Source organism: Trichechus manatus, unplaced genomic scaffold (assembly GCF_000243295.1).
Source record: "Trichechus manatus latirostris isolate Lorelei unplaced genomic scaffold, TriManLat1.0 scaffold00055, whole genome shotgun sequence".
NCBI lineage: Eukaryota > Metazoa > Chordata > Mammalia > Sirenia > Trichechidae > Trichechus > Trichechus manatus.
The window spans coordinates 7,975,632-7,994,465 of NW_004443991.1; the positions used below are offsets into that span (position 1 = coordinate 7,975,632).

At 35.3% G+C, this 18,834-nt stretch overlaps 1 protein-coding gene across 1 annotated transcript in view; it reads right to left on the bottom strand.

Annotated features, from left to right (window-relative positions):
* Positions 1-18,834, bottom strand: part of CBLB (Cbl proto-oncogene B) — a 243,189-nt gene that overhangs the window by 23,441 nt on the left and 200,914 nt on the right. Inside the window, exons 12-15 of the mRNA XM_004378154.2 lie at positions 16,755-16,849; positions 5,342-5,488; positions 2,121-2,218; positions 1,873-2,004 (exon numbers count right to left, since the gene is read on the bottom strand). Coding sequence (XP_004378211.1) covers positions 1,873-2,004; positions 2,121-2,218; positions 5,342-5,488; positions 16,755-16,849 — 472 coding nt within the window. The remainder of the gene's footprint in view (positions 1-1,872; positions 2,005-2,120; positions 2,219-5,341; positions 5,489-16,754; positions 16,850-18,834) is intronic.

Genomic DNA, 18,834 nt, shown 5'->3' on the forward strand with positions numbered 1-18,834 from the left:
CAGACTGAGTCCAGTACAGCTAGATGGTGCCCGGCTACCACCACTGACTGCTCTGACTGGGATCACAACAGAGGGTTCTGGACAGAGCTAGAGAAGGATGTAGAACAAAATTCTAACACACACAAAAAAGACAAGATTTACTGGCCTGAAAGAGACTGCAGAAACCCTGATAGTATCGCCCCCCAGACACCCTTTTAGCTCAGTGATGAAGTCACTTCCGAGGTTCGCCGTTCAGCCAGGGATTGGATAGCCCCATAAAACAAAATGGGACTAATGCGGCACAGCAGTCCAGGGACAAGGACTAGAAGGCAGAAGGGGACAGGAAAGCTGGTGATAGGGAACCCAAGGTTGACTAAGGACAGTGTTGACATGTAGTGTGGTTGTTAACCAATGTCATAAAACAATATGTGTACTGACTGTTTAATGAGAAACTATTCGTTCTGTAAACCTTCACCTGAAGTACATTTAAAAAAAAAAAAAAGATATGCATTGGAAGATGGAAGAGAAAAACAGAAAATGACATTCACTGAGGTGCTGATCGGTTGAACACGAAGGCCTGGGATATCAGGGGACTCAAAAACATTTATTCATCAAGTGCAAGGTGGTGTCTTCTAAGCAGGTGCATGGTATGAACAAAGCATGAGATATGCAAGAGCTAGAGGAAGGTCAAGTTAAAAAAATAGTTTGGAACATTTGTTTGTGTTGTCCAACATGGTAGCCCCTAATCACATAAGGCTATTGAAATTACGATTTAGTTCCACAGCTGCATTTGCCTACCAGCTCAATAGGCATATGTGAATATATAGATCCTTTACATCACCATAGTGTAAGTTTTACAGGTCAGTGCTAATCTAGATCATGAACCCTAGGGTACCAGGCCAAGAACTAACTAACAGGATAAAGTACAGAGAGAAAAACACTAGAGTTAAAGAAGAAAGTTAGGAAGCTCTTTTAATTAATCTATTTAGAAGTAATTTTAAAAAATGGCTACAAAGAGAACTGGAGCAAAGATATTGTAAGGGTATAACTCAAACACTATTCAGTTGTGTGTGGAAAAAATAGAAAGATTCATTTCATATTTCTGGTGATGCAATAACCAATTCAGATAAGCTTTCAGATGAGCCTACATCATACATTATTTTTTTGTATGGTAACTTGTTACTGTGAAACTTTAACAAATGTAATGTTTCTAATTGTTCTCTTCTAAAAATAGGGTCAGAAGCTTCCTACCTGGAATTCAGGAAATAAATGCTGACACTGGCATCAGCCAATTTTAACATCTGTACACATCTGTGTGTGCCTTCACATGTGTACACACACATCAGTATACTTCTTTATATTATAATTTGGAATAAAAAATGAGATTCATTCAACGTGCTATAGATGCAATGATTAGGATAAGACAGAAATTATCCTCAGTTTTTTACAATCATTATAATTTTTCACAACTAACTTACATGGAACTGTGTCCTTTTGAACTGAGAGAAAAAGAAGTTCCTGTTCATTAAGAATTATACTTTAAGACAATCTCAGAGGAACACTTCAAACCATCACTTGGAAACTACTAGAATTCAAGCACCCTGGGGAAGGAACAATGCTCTTATGTGTTTTTATAGACTGCATTTAGTACATGAAGAGACAACTACATAAAACTCTGACTGATGGCCAGCTATTTACACCACTGTTTTAATCATCTAAATGGGATAATGGCCAAATGAACCTGAGACCAACCAGCACATGGAGAACCCATTTTAATTTCTGGCAAATCCTCAGTCCAGTGAGTCTGCATTACAATAAACTCTGAATTCTGATCATTCAGTTCTTAATTGAAAGGCAGGGTTGTTTTGTTTCAAATTTTTTAAAGATTTCAACCTAATGGATGGATGAGAAGATCATAATCAGAGGGCGTCCTGTTGAGTGAAGAACCATGCTTTGGATTGTCCCGAGTTGGAGGCCTGGCAGGTGGCAATGGCACTGGATCAGAGGCTGAATCAAAAACATCTCCTAGAGGATAACACAAAACCTTAATGTATTTTCAGTACAACAATGCGATGGACTTTTGCCTTTAAATTCTCACCATTAAGATACAGAAAACATGTAAGAACATATTCTATACATACCCTTTAAATAGATGCCTAATTCAGGGATGTTTGATTTCTTCATCTCTGAAGGGGTACCATGTGTTCCATTCAATGTACAATGACCATTATCACAAGACCTAAAGCATAGATAAAAGGACAAAAATTATATATGGATAATTACTTTCCATTTAAAACTCATGCGAGGAGGTAGAGAGAACTTGGAGCCCTGGCCATACAGTAATGCCATACAATAATAAAGGTTGACTATAAATAGTTAGTGTCCTTTACTGGAAAAAGTACAAGTAATGATATCTACATATTCTTTCCATAAAAGATAGTTTCTTTTTTAAATTGAAAACAAGAATTATAAGGGCCACCCCCCTCCAAAAAAAAGTACCTTAAACACATCTGAGAAATAAATATATCTTTTTGGAAGAGTTCAATAATACCTTGTCACGTTTTTGAAGTGGGGGAAGAAAACATGTATCAAGGCAAAAAGGTGTCACAGTCCCATCAATTTCATGATTTGTTAATGATATTTACTGCTATATTTTTGTTTCCGTATTTTAAGCTTTTCTTGTAGCAAAAGATGTTGTCAGTTGTAATCCACAAGGCGCTCCCTGGAAACTCTATAGGGCAGTTCTACTCTATCCTATAGGGTCGCTATGAGTTGGAATAAATTCGGTGGCAACAGGGTTTTTTGTAACAAAAATAAGCTAGAGCCCATAAAAGAAGTAATTTCAGTATATGTCTGACAGGCATATGCTAAGAACCAGAGCCTATGGTCCAATTCCACCACCGCTGTGAAGAAAACAACCCTGGATGTGTAACTGCCATTGTAGGAAAATGACTTCAGCAAAGACCCAGGGTACATACTCCAGCATGACAAGTATTTTAATCTGGGTATCCGAAAGAGTCACGTTTACTAAAAAATTATTTTTCTTGTTGGCATTAATATTTTGGAATCATACTATGAGCAAAAAAGATAAAACTGGGGCATGGGAAGACAGCAGCAGGAACGGAAGAAACAACATATTTTGTCTTCAGCATATAGCTACAGCTGTGTAACAATGAACCCTGGGAAAGTTCCTCTGCTCACAAAGACCTATGGGAAGCAAAGTTTACATTTTACTTTTCTCTGATTTACTCTGAATTCTTAGAGCAAACTAAAAGTACATGCATAATGGAGGAGATGGTGGATATTTAAATAGTTATTGCAAAAATGCTTCATCTGAAATTCACTTCCATTGTCTCTGGTGGCCACTTCTCTTTAAGGGGCCAGAGGATGGTTCATTTAAAAATAGTTATCAAGTATTGAATTTTCATAATAATGCTGGATTTTTACTGAAACTGAATTGAATTATTCATCTATTGTTTCAATTTTCCCACATATTGACAATTTACTTCCCGTGACATGCCAAAGGAAAAAGGGAGAGGGCACATTAAGCTGAAAGAGTGCTTTGGAAAGGCCATAAGACAATACTTCACCCATCAGCTTTCAAGAACAAATTACATAAGGGATTCACTCCAATTAAGTTTAGGGATTATCAACATTTATTACTTCTAACAGTGGGAAGATGGTAATGGTAGTCATAATTCAAATTTATTTTTAGGATTTGGGAGGCCTGACACCAAAAATCTCATCTACTATGATGTGACAATTAAAATTTAAAGTATTAAAATTATACCCTTCAATTCTTCAGCAATGAAAAAAATGAGAATCCCAAGGAGACCAAAAAAGGTCATCTTATTTCAGTTTTGTAAAATTACTACACATTTGTAAGAGCCAAAGGGAACTGAAAATTGTAACGATCTATATTTGACGGGAAGGAATACATTTCTTTCTCTAATAGATTAGTAGAAACTTTGTTCATCTGACACAACAAAATGGCTCCCAGTTATTTGTGTCTTCAATGATACTCTTTTGTCAACAGAAGTCTTAGACACCAGTGAGTAGCAAAAAGTGCTTTGCTTTTTGTTTTGTGATATGAAGCCCCGGACTTGAGAATATTAATAGGTCTAGTTAATAATTCAGCAAAGAGCTGATCATTCTAATCCAATTCATTCATTAAGACAGACTGGTTAAAATGAATGTTTGCTTATCTTTTTCAAGTATTACATCTTCTATCTCAGTGAGATACTTGAAAAAAGACATTAAAACATTTTTAGTTTTTTCATGTAAAATGAAGAGAATAGTTCACTTTTATAAAATGCTTTCAGCAGATTGACCTGACTTCATAAGGAAATGGCATAGTAAGTAAAGATGATGTCACTGACTGAAGTGTTCAATGCTCTCCTACTCTCAGTCAAGAGACACTGGAAGGCAGGAAGGCTGGGCCACCAGCAGTGGTTGTGCCCTATTCTAAGTGCCAAGCACAGCACCAGGGATGTTACAGAAAAAAAAAAAATGAAGCTTAAAAAGTTAAGTTTTGGAGCTGGGATATGACTTACTGAATACCTCACATATGTCAGTCAGATTAGAAAAAATATTAGATTATAACATACTAATTATATGTCATCCTTTTACTTAAAGATGAGCTAATGTTTCAATGCACATTTTTAATATCTCTTTTATACCTAAATGTGGCCGTCACTTCAAAGAGCTAGGGTGTCCCCATTATATTCAGTATAAACGAACAACACACAGAAAAAAAATGATTACAGTAAAAGATAAACAGCACCTGATTTAAAAAAAAAGTTAAGGGAAACAACTTCTTTGGATTTTTTTTTTTTTTAACTTCTCCAAGATCTGAATAGAAGTAGGCAGCATATCAAGAGAGGAAATGAATATAAATTATACTAGGTTTTACATCATGAAAAAAAATTCCGAGGAAGGTTCACATAATACCTTAGAGTTTCTAAGCAGTAATTTTTCTTCATGAGATACATGCTCAGAATAGACAGAAAGCATTAAATAGCTTATTGAAAACACATGAATTAATAGTCACTATATGTAACCTATAACAAAATTTTATTAGCACATAATTAGTGTTTTTGGGCAACAGAATGTTCTATTCTACTTATTAGTTAACTAATTCAGTCAAATAACTTTCTGATTAATGGGAAGTCTACATCCTTTCGTTTTCTCTGAAAGTAAGACAGAAAATAGGAACACAGAATACAGCATATAGGAAGATAAAGCTGTTAACAGCAATTAAAAAATGAAAGTTAAATAGATGTGATTCAATCACTTAAAAAAAACACACACACAAATGATGCTTATGCAGATGTAAGGCGATAAAAAGCTGCCCAATCCTTACCTAACAGGAGGTTTTACATTATGACAATGAGATGGTTGTGAATTCAGGGACACGGGATGGGATGAAGGAACCTTGTATTCATTGTCATCTTCCTCTACTAGGTCTCTTGCTTTCTCTGAAACGGAACTTGCTAAAGGACCAGTACACCTACCGGGGAAAAAAAAATCCAGTCTAGTTTAAGCATAATAATTCAAAACAGGTGAGTCTGATGTGACACACTCAAATAAAACCAGCTACTTTGTCACTTATGTTCATTTTTCAATTACAGGGAAACATCAGAGGAGCTGTTCTCACACTAAACAGACATGAATGGAATTCTCAATCTTTTATTAAGACTCTCTCCATACAATAATTTCATACTTATAATTGTAAATGGTATAATAAGGAAAACTGGTGACCTGTCGAATAAAACAAAAAGGTTTTGGAGTTACAAAGGGAAATGCAATACACACAATTAGTTAAAGCAAAGCTATTAAAATATTAGCATTTTGTTCAAATTTAACTTAAATGGGTAAATTAAGGTGATAAAAATATATGTGTAGTAGTTTGATGTAATAATGAAGTCTTTATACAAGGGTCAAGCATTTAATCTCTTGTGGATATCACCTATGGTTGAAAAAAATATCCAATTTAATTCAGTGGATCTTAATTCTTTCCCCTGAAGTTATAATCACAATTACTAGGTGTTTCAACTCCCCATGCCAAGAACAACTAAGAATTGAAAATGACTATAATAATTAGAAGCAGATAATAGGATAACTTATTGTTAAATATCTTTGAAAACAGAATATACTGTTTTTATCCCTGGCTTGAAACAAAAGAATGAAATGGGTAAAACAATCATCTAATAGCTAAAGAAATTTTCAAGCATTTTACTCATCCATAAAGCCTAAAAAACAAAATAAACAAAAAGGAAAAACAAAAAACCACTGTTTTTCATATTTGTTGCTACAGGAGTTTAATCTAATCCTTACTAATGCCAATGAAAAACGCTAACAGAAATGCACAAATCCTCCCTCCTCAGCAACTCTGGGAGAACCAACAGTTTGCAGGACACTGAGTTACATGTAGATCCAAAGCTTTTTGTTAATCATCATGAACCTCTGAGAAACATGTTTCATTTAAAAACAAACAAATAAAAACAAAAAACAAAAAAAACCCCAAACCCAAGGACTGCAATTTTGAAGCACCTTCTGTAGGGAGAGCAAGAGGCCTTTGGTATATGAAGTCATCAAGACTGAAAGAACTTTTTTCATTTTGATTCCTCATTAGTTAGAATGAAAACAACTTTCTGGGTTTTTCTTTGATCCCATTACAAAAAGATATTTTGAAAAACCTTAAAATTTTTAAGTTTCAACCATATATCTGAGTCTCAAGGAAGTTCAGAAATCAAAGAAAAATCTCTCCAAAGACTTTCAAAAGTATATTCTTATCCTTCTTTGAAGAATTTTTCCAATACCAATCTTTGAATTCTTGTTTGTTTGAGTGACCTTGGAATTCAAATGAAATTTCTTGTTTGTTTGAGTGACCTTGGAATTCAAATGAAAGTTTACGGTGAGATGAAAGCACAGTGACGCAATAACCCAAGGTCCAATGTCACTGCCTAGAGAACGCAGTTAGACGCTGAGGGTTTCACGGACCGTGGGTTAACCTCGAAGATTTACTGTCCAAATGACAGCAGGGAAACAGATGGACTGCAAAAAGGACACCAATTTAACTCAAAGACCAGATGTGGTCTACTAAAAATGAAAAGAGAAATACATAATCCCTTCTATGCCCTAAAATACTTTCATTCATAATGAAACTTTTTTTTGTATGCAATTCTAGCATAAACTGTATAAAAGAAAAAGCACAAAGCAAACTTTTTGACTAAATATTCAATGGCCACTTCAGTATGAGGAATATTTTAATACTTGACTGTTGCTACTTCCAAAGATTTATAAATTTCCAAAGAACCACTTTATTATGAGTCAAGAATGGCCAGTTTTGGAAATCAACACCTGTTGTGGCTGATTATTTACCTTCAATGATAGAGAATTTCAGCTGGGTAATTCCCCCTACTCTTTCACTTTGCTGAAAATCAAAAGAGGGAGTACTTCTAAAGGAAATGAAAAGCAAACCTCATCTAACATTTTATGGAAAAATAAGGGCTTATTGCTAAAAGCTAACTAATTTTAGATTATTAGCATAAATGCATTTTATTGAATTATATCTAGAAGTGTAAAAAAAAAAAAAGTCTTCAAGTCACACTTATAGCCACATGAGAAAAAATTCCTTTGATGTCCCATTCATCACCATGTTAATAAAGTTCTTAAATGTCAGAAATTATTTTATTACTGTATTTTTTGGATGTAAGCTTTTTATATCAATTTATAAGAATATCATTACAGTGCATTTTATTCAATATTAGATATATTTTTATTCAAAACTGATCTCATTCAGTTCTAAACAAAAAATAAAAGCACTTTCTGCCATAAAAATACATAAATAGGAAAGTACAAATAAGATATATAAAGAAGTCGTATATAAAATAGTTTAGGTAGTTGGTAATTACATGTGAGATTTTCTCCCCACAAATTCATTCAAAAAGAAGGTTCAACTTTACTTGGAACTAAATAAGTGGTAAGACAATTAAAGATTTAGTCTTTATTTATTCATGGATATATTTATTTTTGTCAATGAAGAAAGTATCTAACTTATTCCATAGAACACCTAAGGAGAATTTTCAAGAATGCCAGAGGAATAAAGTATAACCACTAGGATTTGGCTGGTTCCAAGTTAAAGCTGCCAAGTAAACCATACTACCATTCACATCCATTACTTCACTCCCTTTGTATGATCACTATGCATCCAGAGTGTTCTGCACTGTGGCTGTCACTCCTGAGTTAATACACAGGTAATGCACAGACACCTGCTCTCAAAGATGCACAGCCACCCTCCCACAACCTGCACATCTTGCTAAGTTCACTGTGCATTGGTAACATGGGCCTACAGTGCAAAACACATTCATTTCTACACTTGCACACTTGAAATATACCAAGAAACAGTGAATTTTCAGACAAAGGGAGATACTCTCTAAGGCTGTTCTTAATTAGCGGTTGTTACATTTTAAAACTGAAGAATCACAAAGGCATTCCTTGGAAGCATTCTACATTCCTCATGTGAGAGGCATAAAATCAGAGGGCTGACCTGCGCACCCCATTGACTTTAACCTATGTAACGTACACCTCAGACATCATTTTTGCCAAGTACTTTTCTTTCCTTCATTTGAGCAATTTCTGACACCTCACTTCATCCATCACTTTTCCCAGGTGTTGATATATATGTTGATATATGAAAATTCTGTGATTTTCAATATTCAATATTTAATTATAATTCAATATTCAATATTTAATTCAATATTTAATTATAATTTTCTTCTATTATTTGCATTTAGTACATCTTCATTCATTAATTTTGTGCTTTCTATAGATTCATCTGTGTTTCTCTCCTCTTTGTGTCTTGAATTGCAAAATACTTAAAGGGCAAACCCTCAGTCAACAAGTTCCTAGCATGGTATACATGCAGGTGAGTACATAATAAGCTTTTAGACAAAAATAATGAGTGGTTTTTAGAGAAGTACAGGTCCAAGCCATTAGGGAAAAGAAACTAAATTTTTAGGATCCATTCATGACCAAGAACAGCACTTTAAAAGTGATACATCATTTTGCTTGTTTTTTACATGTAAGAATCTCTCTCCCTTTAATAGCTGAAGATGAGATTATAAAATATCTTTTATAAAATGGAATCTTCAGAATGTGCCATATACATTATTCCATATCTGTTGTGTTACACTATCCCAATCCTAATAAAGGAACTGCCTAACTCAGACAAATCACATTCCAGAGAAGTGGTAAAACAAAACAGAGCTTTTTGACAGAGTTTTATAACGTAAATGCAAACTGTGAAGTTTTTTCATGATATCGAGAAAGTACAACAGTGAGGAATATTATATGCTGCAAGACATAATACAGTTATTTGCTTACTTTCTATTCTCCCTGATTAGAGCTTCAAATCCAATGAGAAGAATTTTATCTTGTTCATGTTGAACCTCCAGCTAATACATGCAACTAAATGAAAACAGGTTAGAATTCTGAATTCTCTATTGACTGAACTTAAAATAACAGCACTCTGTTTAGAACAATGTATATGGATCACCGACAGCACCACCACCACCACCAATCAAAAACTCTTTTTACAAAAATAAGAACTGAGTAATACTGGTTCATAGACATTTGAAAACCTAAGATAATTAAGTCAAAAGTACAACAGGTCCATTTCTAAAACCAAAGGCACAAGAAAAATCTTCTCAAACAAATGGCATTCCTCAGCATTACAGAGTATTAACTGGCCTGGAATTACTCCATTTTTATTATAATAATGCCTCTGCTTATTTGCCAAACATCCTGAGTCACACAAAATAAATATTTTTAATTGTTTAGAATTTCATTTAGTTTAATTTTGAAAAATAAAATTATTTCAAAATAAATATAATTTAGTAAATAGTTTATATGACAAAGTAAAAATAATCCACATAGGAATATTTTTTCATTCTTACCCTAAAAAAGAATAATTTGTGTTTCAAGTTTTTACTTAAACTTTTACATTTACAGCTAAATGTCAATGACGATAATTAAATGGAAACCAATATATATCTATACAATTAAAGTTTCATCTTACAAGAGTATATTTTTCAGAAATAAATTCAGCATTCTTCTACGTCTCAAGAAAAATCACGCAACAAAAATAAATGCAAAGATAGTTCTATAAGAAAGGAAACACTATCACCAAGGAGCTTCTTACATCAAGTAAATGAGAATCAGAGCAACAATAATAAATCATTTAACAATTATACAGGTTGCCATGAAGTCAATTATGACTCATGGCAACCCCATGTGTGTCAGAATAAAACTGTGCTCCACAGGATTTTTAATGGTTGATTCTTCAGAAGTATATTGCTAAGCCTTTCTTCTGAGGCACCTCTGGGAGAAACTGAACGTACCAACTTTCAGTTAGCAGCTGAGCGTGTTAACTGGTTACGCTACTCAAGGGCAATATAACTGCGCTTCAGTAAACGTGTATAACACAGTGTGGCTATAACGTAAATGTTGGCTTTCACATTCTTTAACCTGACATTTGGTTTTCAATTATTTGTGAGAATTCCCAAAGTCCACAAAGGTAGTAATCTGTAATTTTGTTTTGGCCTGATTTTGAAACGTGCACTCAGTTTTACGTAGAAATGGGGTACTTGAAAGTCCACATCCCCGTTTCAGTGAGTGGTGAGGATGAATGTGATATTTTGCTACGACCTCTGCTCCATGTCCCTCCAGAGCCAAGGGTCTACTCTCATCTAGCTGGCTGTACCCACTAATGAGGCCAAAGTTGACAAAAAAAAACTAGAACAGTGATCTGACTCATACTGCCTTCAGCAATGGAATGTGCCCAACCAACTAAAAATGAACATTTTACTTGCTAAGTATTTTGTATATAATTAACACAATGAATACTTCTAGAAAAACACATTGCATAGAACATAAATCATCAAAAGGACTTTAAAGACCATTTAAGTTAAACTAGCCCCTCCTGTATCAAACAGAGAAAGTGATGTCCAGTGAAGTTACCATGTTCAAAGTAAGACAGATAATTTTGAAGTCAGAGCTGGAACCAGGTCTCATTTTATTCTGTTTGCATCAGAATTCCATGCTACTTTCAGGATAAATACAGTGTCTAAATGCTTAACAGAAAGGATTTATACAATAAATATCAAAGAAGAACAAAGAATTATTGCTACAATAAAATCTAAATGACATAAAAATGTCTAAAGGAAAAAAAATGTTAAAACTCTGGGTTTTGAGATCTGGGGTGTATGTTGTTGCTGTTAGGTGCCATCAATTTGGTTTTGACTCAGAGCCACCATATGTACAACAGAATGAAACACTGCCCAGTCCTGCGCCATCCTTAGAATCATTGCTATGTTTGAGACCACTGTTGTAGCCACTGTGTCAACCTATATTTGTTGAGGGTCTTCCTCTTTTTCACTGACTCTCTAACTTTACTAAAAGCATTACATCCTTCTCCAGGGATTGGTCCTTCCAGATAACATGTCCAAAGTATGTGAGACAAAGTCTCGCCATCTTCCCTTCTAAGAAGCATTCTGGCGATACTTCCAAGATAGATTTGTTTGTTCTAGCAGTCCATCGTATATTCAATATTCTTCACCAATACCATAATGCAAAGGCATCAATTTTTTTCTCTGGTCTTCCTTATTCATTCATTGTCCAGCTTTCATGTGTATATGAGGCGACTGAAAATACCATGGCTTGGGCCAGGTGCACCTTAGTTCTCAAAGTGACATCTTTGCTTTTTAATACTTACAGAGATCTTTTGCAGCAAATTTGCCCAATGCAATACGTTGTTTGGATTCTTGTCTGCTGCTTCCATGTGCGTTGATTGTGGATTCAACTAAAATTAAATCCTTGACAACTTCAGTCTTATCTCTCCTTTTCATGATGTTGCTTATTGGTCCAGTTGTGAGGATTTCTGTTTTCTTTATGTTGAGGTGTAGTCCATACTGAAGGCATGAATACTGAATCCATTCATCAGTAAGTGCTTCAAGTCCTCTTCACTTTCAACAAGCAAGGTTGTGTCCTCAGCATATCAGAGGTTGTTAATGAGTCTTCCTCCAATCCTGATGCTGCATTCTTCTTCATATAGTCCAGCTTCTTGGATTTTTTGCTCAGCATATAAACTGAATAAGTATAGTGAAAGGATACAACTCTGATGCACATCTTTCCTGATTTTAATCCATGAGGTATCCCCTTGTTCTTTCTAATGACTGTCTCTCAGTCTATGTATAGGTTCACAGTATTATCCATAACCTGTTATGATCCACACAGTTGAATGCCTTTGCATAGTCAATAAAACATAGGTAAACATCCTTCTAGTATTCTCTGCTTTCAGTCAAGATCCATCTGACATCAACAATGATATCCCTCATTCCACATCCTCTTCTGAATCTGGCTTGAATTTCTGGCAGTTCCCCGTCGACAGTGCTGTAACCATTTCTGAATTATCTTCAGCAAAATTTTGCTTGCGTGTGATATTAATGATACTGTTCAATAAGTTCCACATTCTGTTGGATCACCTTTCTTTGGAATGGGCACAAATATGGATCTCTTCCAGGTGACTGGACAGGTAGCCATCTTCCAACGTTTTTAGCATACACGTTTGTCGAAAAATCTCAGTATTCTGTTAATTCCAGAAGCCTTGTTTTTCACAAATGCCATCAGTGCAGCTTGAACTTCTTCCTTCAATTCCATTGGTTCTTGATCATATGCTACCTCCTGAAATGGCTGAACATCAACCAATTCTTTTTGGTACAGTGACACTGTGTATTCCTTCCATCTCCTTCTGATGCTTCCTGAGTTGTTCATTATTTTGCCCACAGAATCCTTCAACACTGCAACCCAAGGCTTGAGTCTTTTTTTTACTTCTTTCAGCTTGAGATATTCCAAGTGTTTTCTTCCCTTTTGGTTTTCTAACTCCAGGTCTTTGCACATTTCATCATAATACTTTACTTTTTCTATGCAAGTCTTCCTTTGAAATCTTTTGTCCAGCCCTTTTATTTCACATTGCTTCCATTTGCTTTAGCTACCTTATGTTCAAGAGCACGTTTCAGAGTCTCTTCTGACAATATAGTTTGGTCCTTTTTTTTTTCCTTTGTCTTTTTAATGACCTTTTGCCTTCTTCATGTATGATGTCCTCCGTATCATCCCACAACTCATCTGGGTCTTTTGTCATTAGTGTTCAGTGCATCAAATTTACTCGAGATGGTCTCTAAATTCAGGTGAGAGTAACCCAAGGTCGTACTTTGGCTCCTATGGACTTGTTTTAATTTTCTTCAGCTTTGACTTGAACTTGCATACGAGCAAATGATAGTCTGTTCTGGACTCGGCCCGTGGCCTTGTTCTGACTGATGATACTGAGCTTCTCCATAATTTCCTTCCTCAACTGTAGTCAATTTGATTCCTCTGTATTCCATCTGGCAAGGTCCACGTGTATAGTAGCTATTTATGTCGTTGACAAAAGTATCTCCAATGAATAAGTCGTTGTTCTTGCAAAATTCTATCATGTTACCTCCTGCCTAGTTTCTATCATGAAGGCCATTATTTTTCAACTACCTATCCTTCTTCTTCGTTTCCAACTTTTGCATTCCAATCACTAGTAATTATCAACGCATCTTAATTGCGTGTTTGATCCATTTCAGAAGCTGGTAAAAATCTTCAACTTCTTCATCTTTCACCTTAGTGTTTGGAGCATAAATCCTGAATAATACATTAACTGGTTTTCCTTGGCATATGGATATTATCCTATCACTGACAGTGTTGTACTTCAGGACAGATATTGAAATGTTCTTTTTGACCATGAATGCAACGCCTTTCCTCTTCAACTGTCATTTCTGGCATAGGAGACCATATGATCGTCTGATTCAAAATGGCCAATGCCAGTAAATCTCACCTCACTAATTCCTAGGATATCGATGTTTATGCATTCCATTTTTGACAACTTCCAATCTTCCTAGTTGGTATTTCATACATTCCATGTTCAAATTACTATGGATGTTTGCAGCTGTTTCTTCCCATTTTTAAGTTGTGCCACATCAGCAAATGAAGATCCCAAAAGCTTTACTTCATCCATGTCATTAAGGTCAACTCTACTTTGAAGAGGCAGTTCTTCCCCAGTCGTATTTTGAGTGCCTTCCAACCTGAGGGGTTCACCTTTCAGCACTGTTTATCAGACAACGTTCCGCTGCTATTCATAAGGTTTTCACTGGCCAATTTTTTTTTTTTTTTAAGAAGTAGATCACCAAGTCCTTCTTCCTAGTCTGTCTTAGTTTGGAAGCTCCACTGAAACCTGTCCACGAGTGACCCTGCTGGTATTGAAAATACCGGTGGCATGGCTACCAGCATCACAGCACCATGCAAGCCACCATATTACAACAAACTGACAGATGAGTGGTGGCTGGGGTGTATATATTCCTATATTTATGTATTTGTTCATTTAATTTTTCATTCTTTTATATACTTTCCTTTTTTTTTTTCCTATAATGAGCAACTGCTACCTTTATAGTTAGAAAAAATGAATAAATAAAGTGGAGTGATCATACTATGCTTAACTTAAAGCATACAAAACAGAAAACTAATTTGCTGTTAAGCATACAGGTTTAAAATATTTTTCTAGTTAAGTAAAGCAATCTCATCATTTCTGTGGGAAAAATCAAATCATTGGGAAGAAAGTATATTTACTGGCATTAATTTTAGATGCACTTATAAACTGAAGTATAAGAAAAATATCAATAAAATATATTTCATTATGAATTTTTATACTTACATTATTTACTAAGATGCAGGCACTTAATTAATTACAAATGAAGCAACCCACAACCTCCACCTCTCGCAGCATTTGCCAACAAGAATTTAATAAACAGTAGGTGAACATGTAATCTCCAATCAGCAAGATTTCATTGACTTCATTTTCTAATATTCTTGGAATTATTGGAGGTAACTGAGTTTAGATGTTTTATTACATATACATATATACAGAGTGCATCTGGGGCTAGAATATCATCTTATGTTCTCACTGAGTTAGAGCCTTCATAGAATATGTGTATTTGCTTCCAACACCCGTGTCTGCTACATCTCTGGCAGTTCCAAGAAAGTTCCTAGTAATTCAACTGGACCATTTTCTAGTGGGAACTCTTCACACTTTTGTTTTTTCTTATGCAATGCCTATTCCAACTGTACCCACCCCCTTTATGAAGCATCCATGACTTACAAAGCCCATAACAGCCTCTCCTCCAATCGCATATAAAACTAACAAGTTAGCATCATGTCATTTAGTGCATAATGTTCTCTATGATATCATATATATTAATTTTGTTTTCTAAAGTAAACTGAGTAAGCTGGAAATGCCTGGGGGTGTGACATCCAACTTATCCCTCTTTTACATTCATATATTGACTAGTGCTGAACCCACAGTGGGAGTTCAGTGGCTAGTAGATGAAAGAGTGAAGAAGCACTAAGACTTTCAATTGCAAATGAGGATCTTATCAGATAAAATTAATCAGCCAACAAATTAAGATTTTTTAGTGTATTCACTATATATCCAATACAGTTCAGTGTTGTGGGAAAATCAGAGAATACAAGAGAAGATTTTACTCTCAAAAACCTAAAAATCTTTTTTGAGAGCCATGTTAAAATTAAAAATCAGTATAGGAGAGTACATAATTAAATGTATAGAAAATAAACTGTAGGAAGAAGAGTGTGACTCAGCCTTCATTAAGGCTGAAGTCAGATAAGTTTTAATATGGACCCTGAAACATGGACCCTTAGGATAAAGATTCTGAAAAAATCAAGCATAGGAGAGAACAGCATAAAAAACTCAAAAAGACAGAAAAAAATTAAGACAAGTTTTGAGAGTAAGCATTAGGAATTACTGAAAAGTATTTTAGTTTGGTAAAATTCTGTAGAACCTTAACGCTAGCAGAAGAACACAGAACCAATTTAGTAGGAAAGAGGAAACAATGTCAGTTTTTGAGTAGAACAGTGATCTGTTGAAAACAGTTTAAATTAATTAGGCTGTAGTGAACAAAATACACAGGAATAGGCAATCTTATAAAGAGTAGAGAAATGGAAACTGGGAGACTTGATTTTATGTTGGTTTGACTGGGAATGACACATCAATTAATAATCCAGTGTACCTATATGTCCAGTGTGCCTACACCCGGAGTAATCCATTTTTCTAGTATTAAAATCCATTGATACTAATTCTGAGTTCATATCGGGAGATCAGGTAGCAGGCTCTTTCAGTTGTCCAGTTATGAGATGAGACTAGGATAATGGTGAAGAATAGCTGAATGAGAAAAAGCTCAAAAGAACAATTATCAGGACTTAGCGGCAGAGTAGGTACGAGAAATAGGAAAATTGGAGGAACCAATAATTCTTTTATAACGTCAAACTGGATAGCTGGGATAAAAAATGATACCCCAGAAGAAGAGAGGTAAATTTTAAGGGTGTGCTTGTTATGCTATGCTATCCCTTTCTTAGAGTGCAGGGAGAACTTTCTCTCCTTGTTGCTCTATGTAAAAACTCAGAGTTTAGGTAAGTCTCATAGAAGCTGTGGTTACCAGCAAAGAATTGGAAAGGATCCTGATGTCTGGTACTTAATATACATATTAAGTATGGTACATATATCTGGCTGCATCATATTTATTGATTGTTTCTTATTCACCGATAGCTTTTGTATTGAGAATCTCAAAACCACTATTTACCATATCTTTATTCATGAGCAAATTTCCAAATTCAATAAAACTCACTTTACACTAGGGAGGAGGGTGGCAGCTGGAGGAGGAGGAGAGAGCCGGGGAGGAACATCATATTCTTCATCTCCCAGGTGACCATTGGAAAAAACCTGAAATTAAATTAAACGGTTAGTTTTGAAGAATTTAACTTCTGGAAGACATCAAAACAACAGCAGCTCTTGGAAAACCTACAATTTTGAAGAGCATATATAATTTCAGCTTATTTGAACAAGTGAAACGTCATATAAATTCTTTAGGAGTTAGTAGTACCATAGTGAGTTGAAATGGACTGGTATTGGCCATTTTGAATCAAACAACCATATGGTCTACTATGCCGGGAATGACAAATTGTAAAGGAACAACATCACATTCATCACCAAAAGGAACATTTCAAGACCTATCCTGAAATACAACGCTGTCAGTGATAGGAAAATATCCATACGCCTAATAAGGAAGACCAGTTAATCTGAGTATCACTGAATTTTGTGAAATAAAGTAATGCAAAAGATGAAGAAATTTAAGATTTTACCAACTTCTGCAGGGTGAAATTGATCAAACATTCAATAAAAATGCATTTATAATTACTAGTGATTGGAATGCAAAAGTTAGAAACAAAGAAGGATCAGTAGTTGGAAAATACAGCCTTGGTGATAGAAACTAGGCAGGAGGTTGCATGATAGAATTTTGCAAGACCACCGACTTATTCACTGGAAATACATTTTTTCAATGACATAAAAGGCAACAATACATGTGGAACTCGCCGGATGGAATACACAGAAATCAAATTGACTACATTTGTGAAAAGAGATGATGGAGAGACTCAATATCACCAGTCAAAACAAGGCCAAGAGCTGACTGCGGAACAGATCATCAGTTGCTCATATCCAAGTTCAAGCTGAAGATGAAGAAAATTAAAACAAGTTCATGAGAGTCAAAATATGACCTGAGTTAATTCCACCTGAATTTACAGACCATCTCAAGAACAGATTTGATGCATTGAACAGTAATGATCAATGACCAGATTGAGTTGTGGGATGGGACATAAAGGACATAATACATGAAGAAATCAAAAGGTCATTAAAATGCAGAAAAGAAAAAAAAAGGACCAAAATGCATGTAAGAAGAGACTCTGAAACCTGCTGTTAAGTGCAGCAAATTGAAGTGGATTCTATGGGCAAACAACTGAATTACACAGGAAGCATCAAAAGAAGATGGAAAGAATAAACAGAGTCACCATACCAAAAAGAACTGGTTGATGTTCAACCATTTCAGGAGGCAGGATATGATCAAGACCCCATGGTATTGAAGGAAGAAGTCCAAGCTGCACTGAAGGCATTGGTGAAAAACAAGGCTCCAGAAACTGATGGAATATCAATTGAGATATTTCAACAAACAAATGCAGCACTAGAGATGCTCACTTGTCTATGCCAAGAAATTTGGAAGACAGCTACCTGGCCAATCAACTGCTGGAAGAGATCCTATTCCAAAGAAAGACGATCCAACAGAATGTGGAAATTATTGAACAATATCACTGCTATCACATGCAGGTAAAACTATGATGAAGATAATTAAAAAATGGTTGCCGCAGTACATCAACAGGGAACTGTCAGAAATTTAAGCCAAAATTCAAGCCTGAAATTCAGAAGAGCACCTAGAACGAGGGATATCACTGCTGATGTGAGATGGATCTTGGCTGAAAGAAGGGAATACCAGAAAGATGTTTAGCTGTGATTTGTTGACTATGCAAAGGCATTTGACTGTGTGGATCATAACAAATTGTGGATGACATTTTGAAGAACGGGAATTCCAAAACACTTAATTGTGCTCATGCAGAACCTGTACAAAGACCAAGAGGCAGATGTTGGAAAAGAACGAGGGGATACTGCGTGGTTTAAAATCAGGAAAGATTTGCATCAGGGATATATCATTTCACGATACTTATTCAATCTGTATGCTGAGAAAATAATCAAAGAGGCTGGACTATATGAAGAAAAACACTGCATCAGGATTGGAGGAAGACTCAGTAACAACCTGTGATATGCAGATGACACAACCCTGTTTGTCGAAAGTGAAGAGGACCTGAAGCACTTACCAA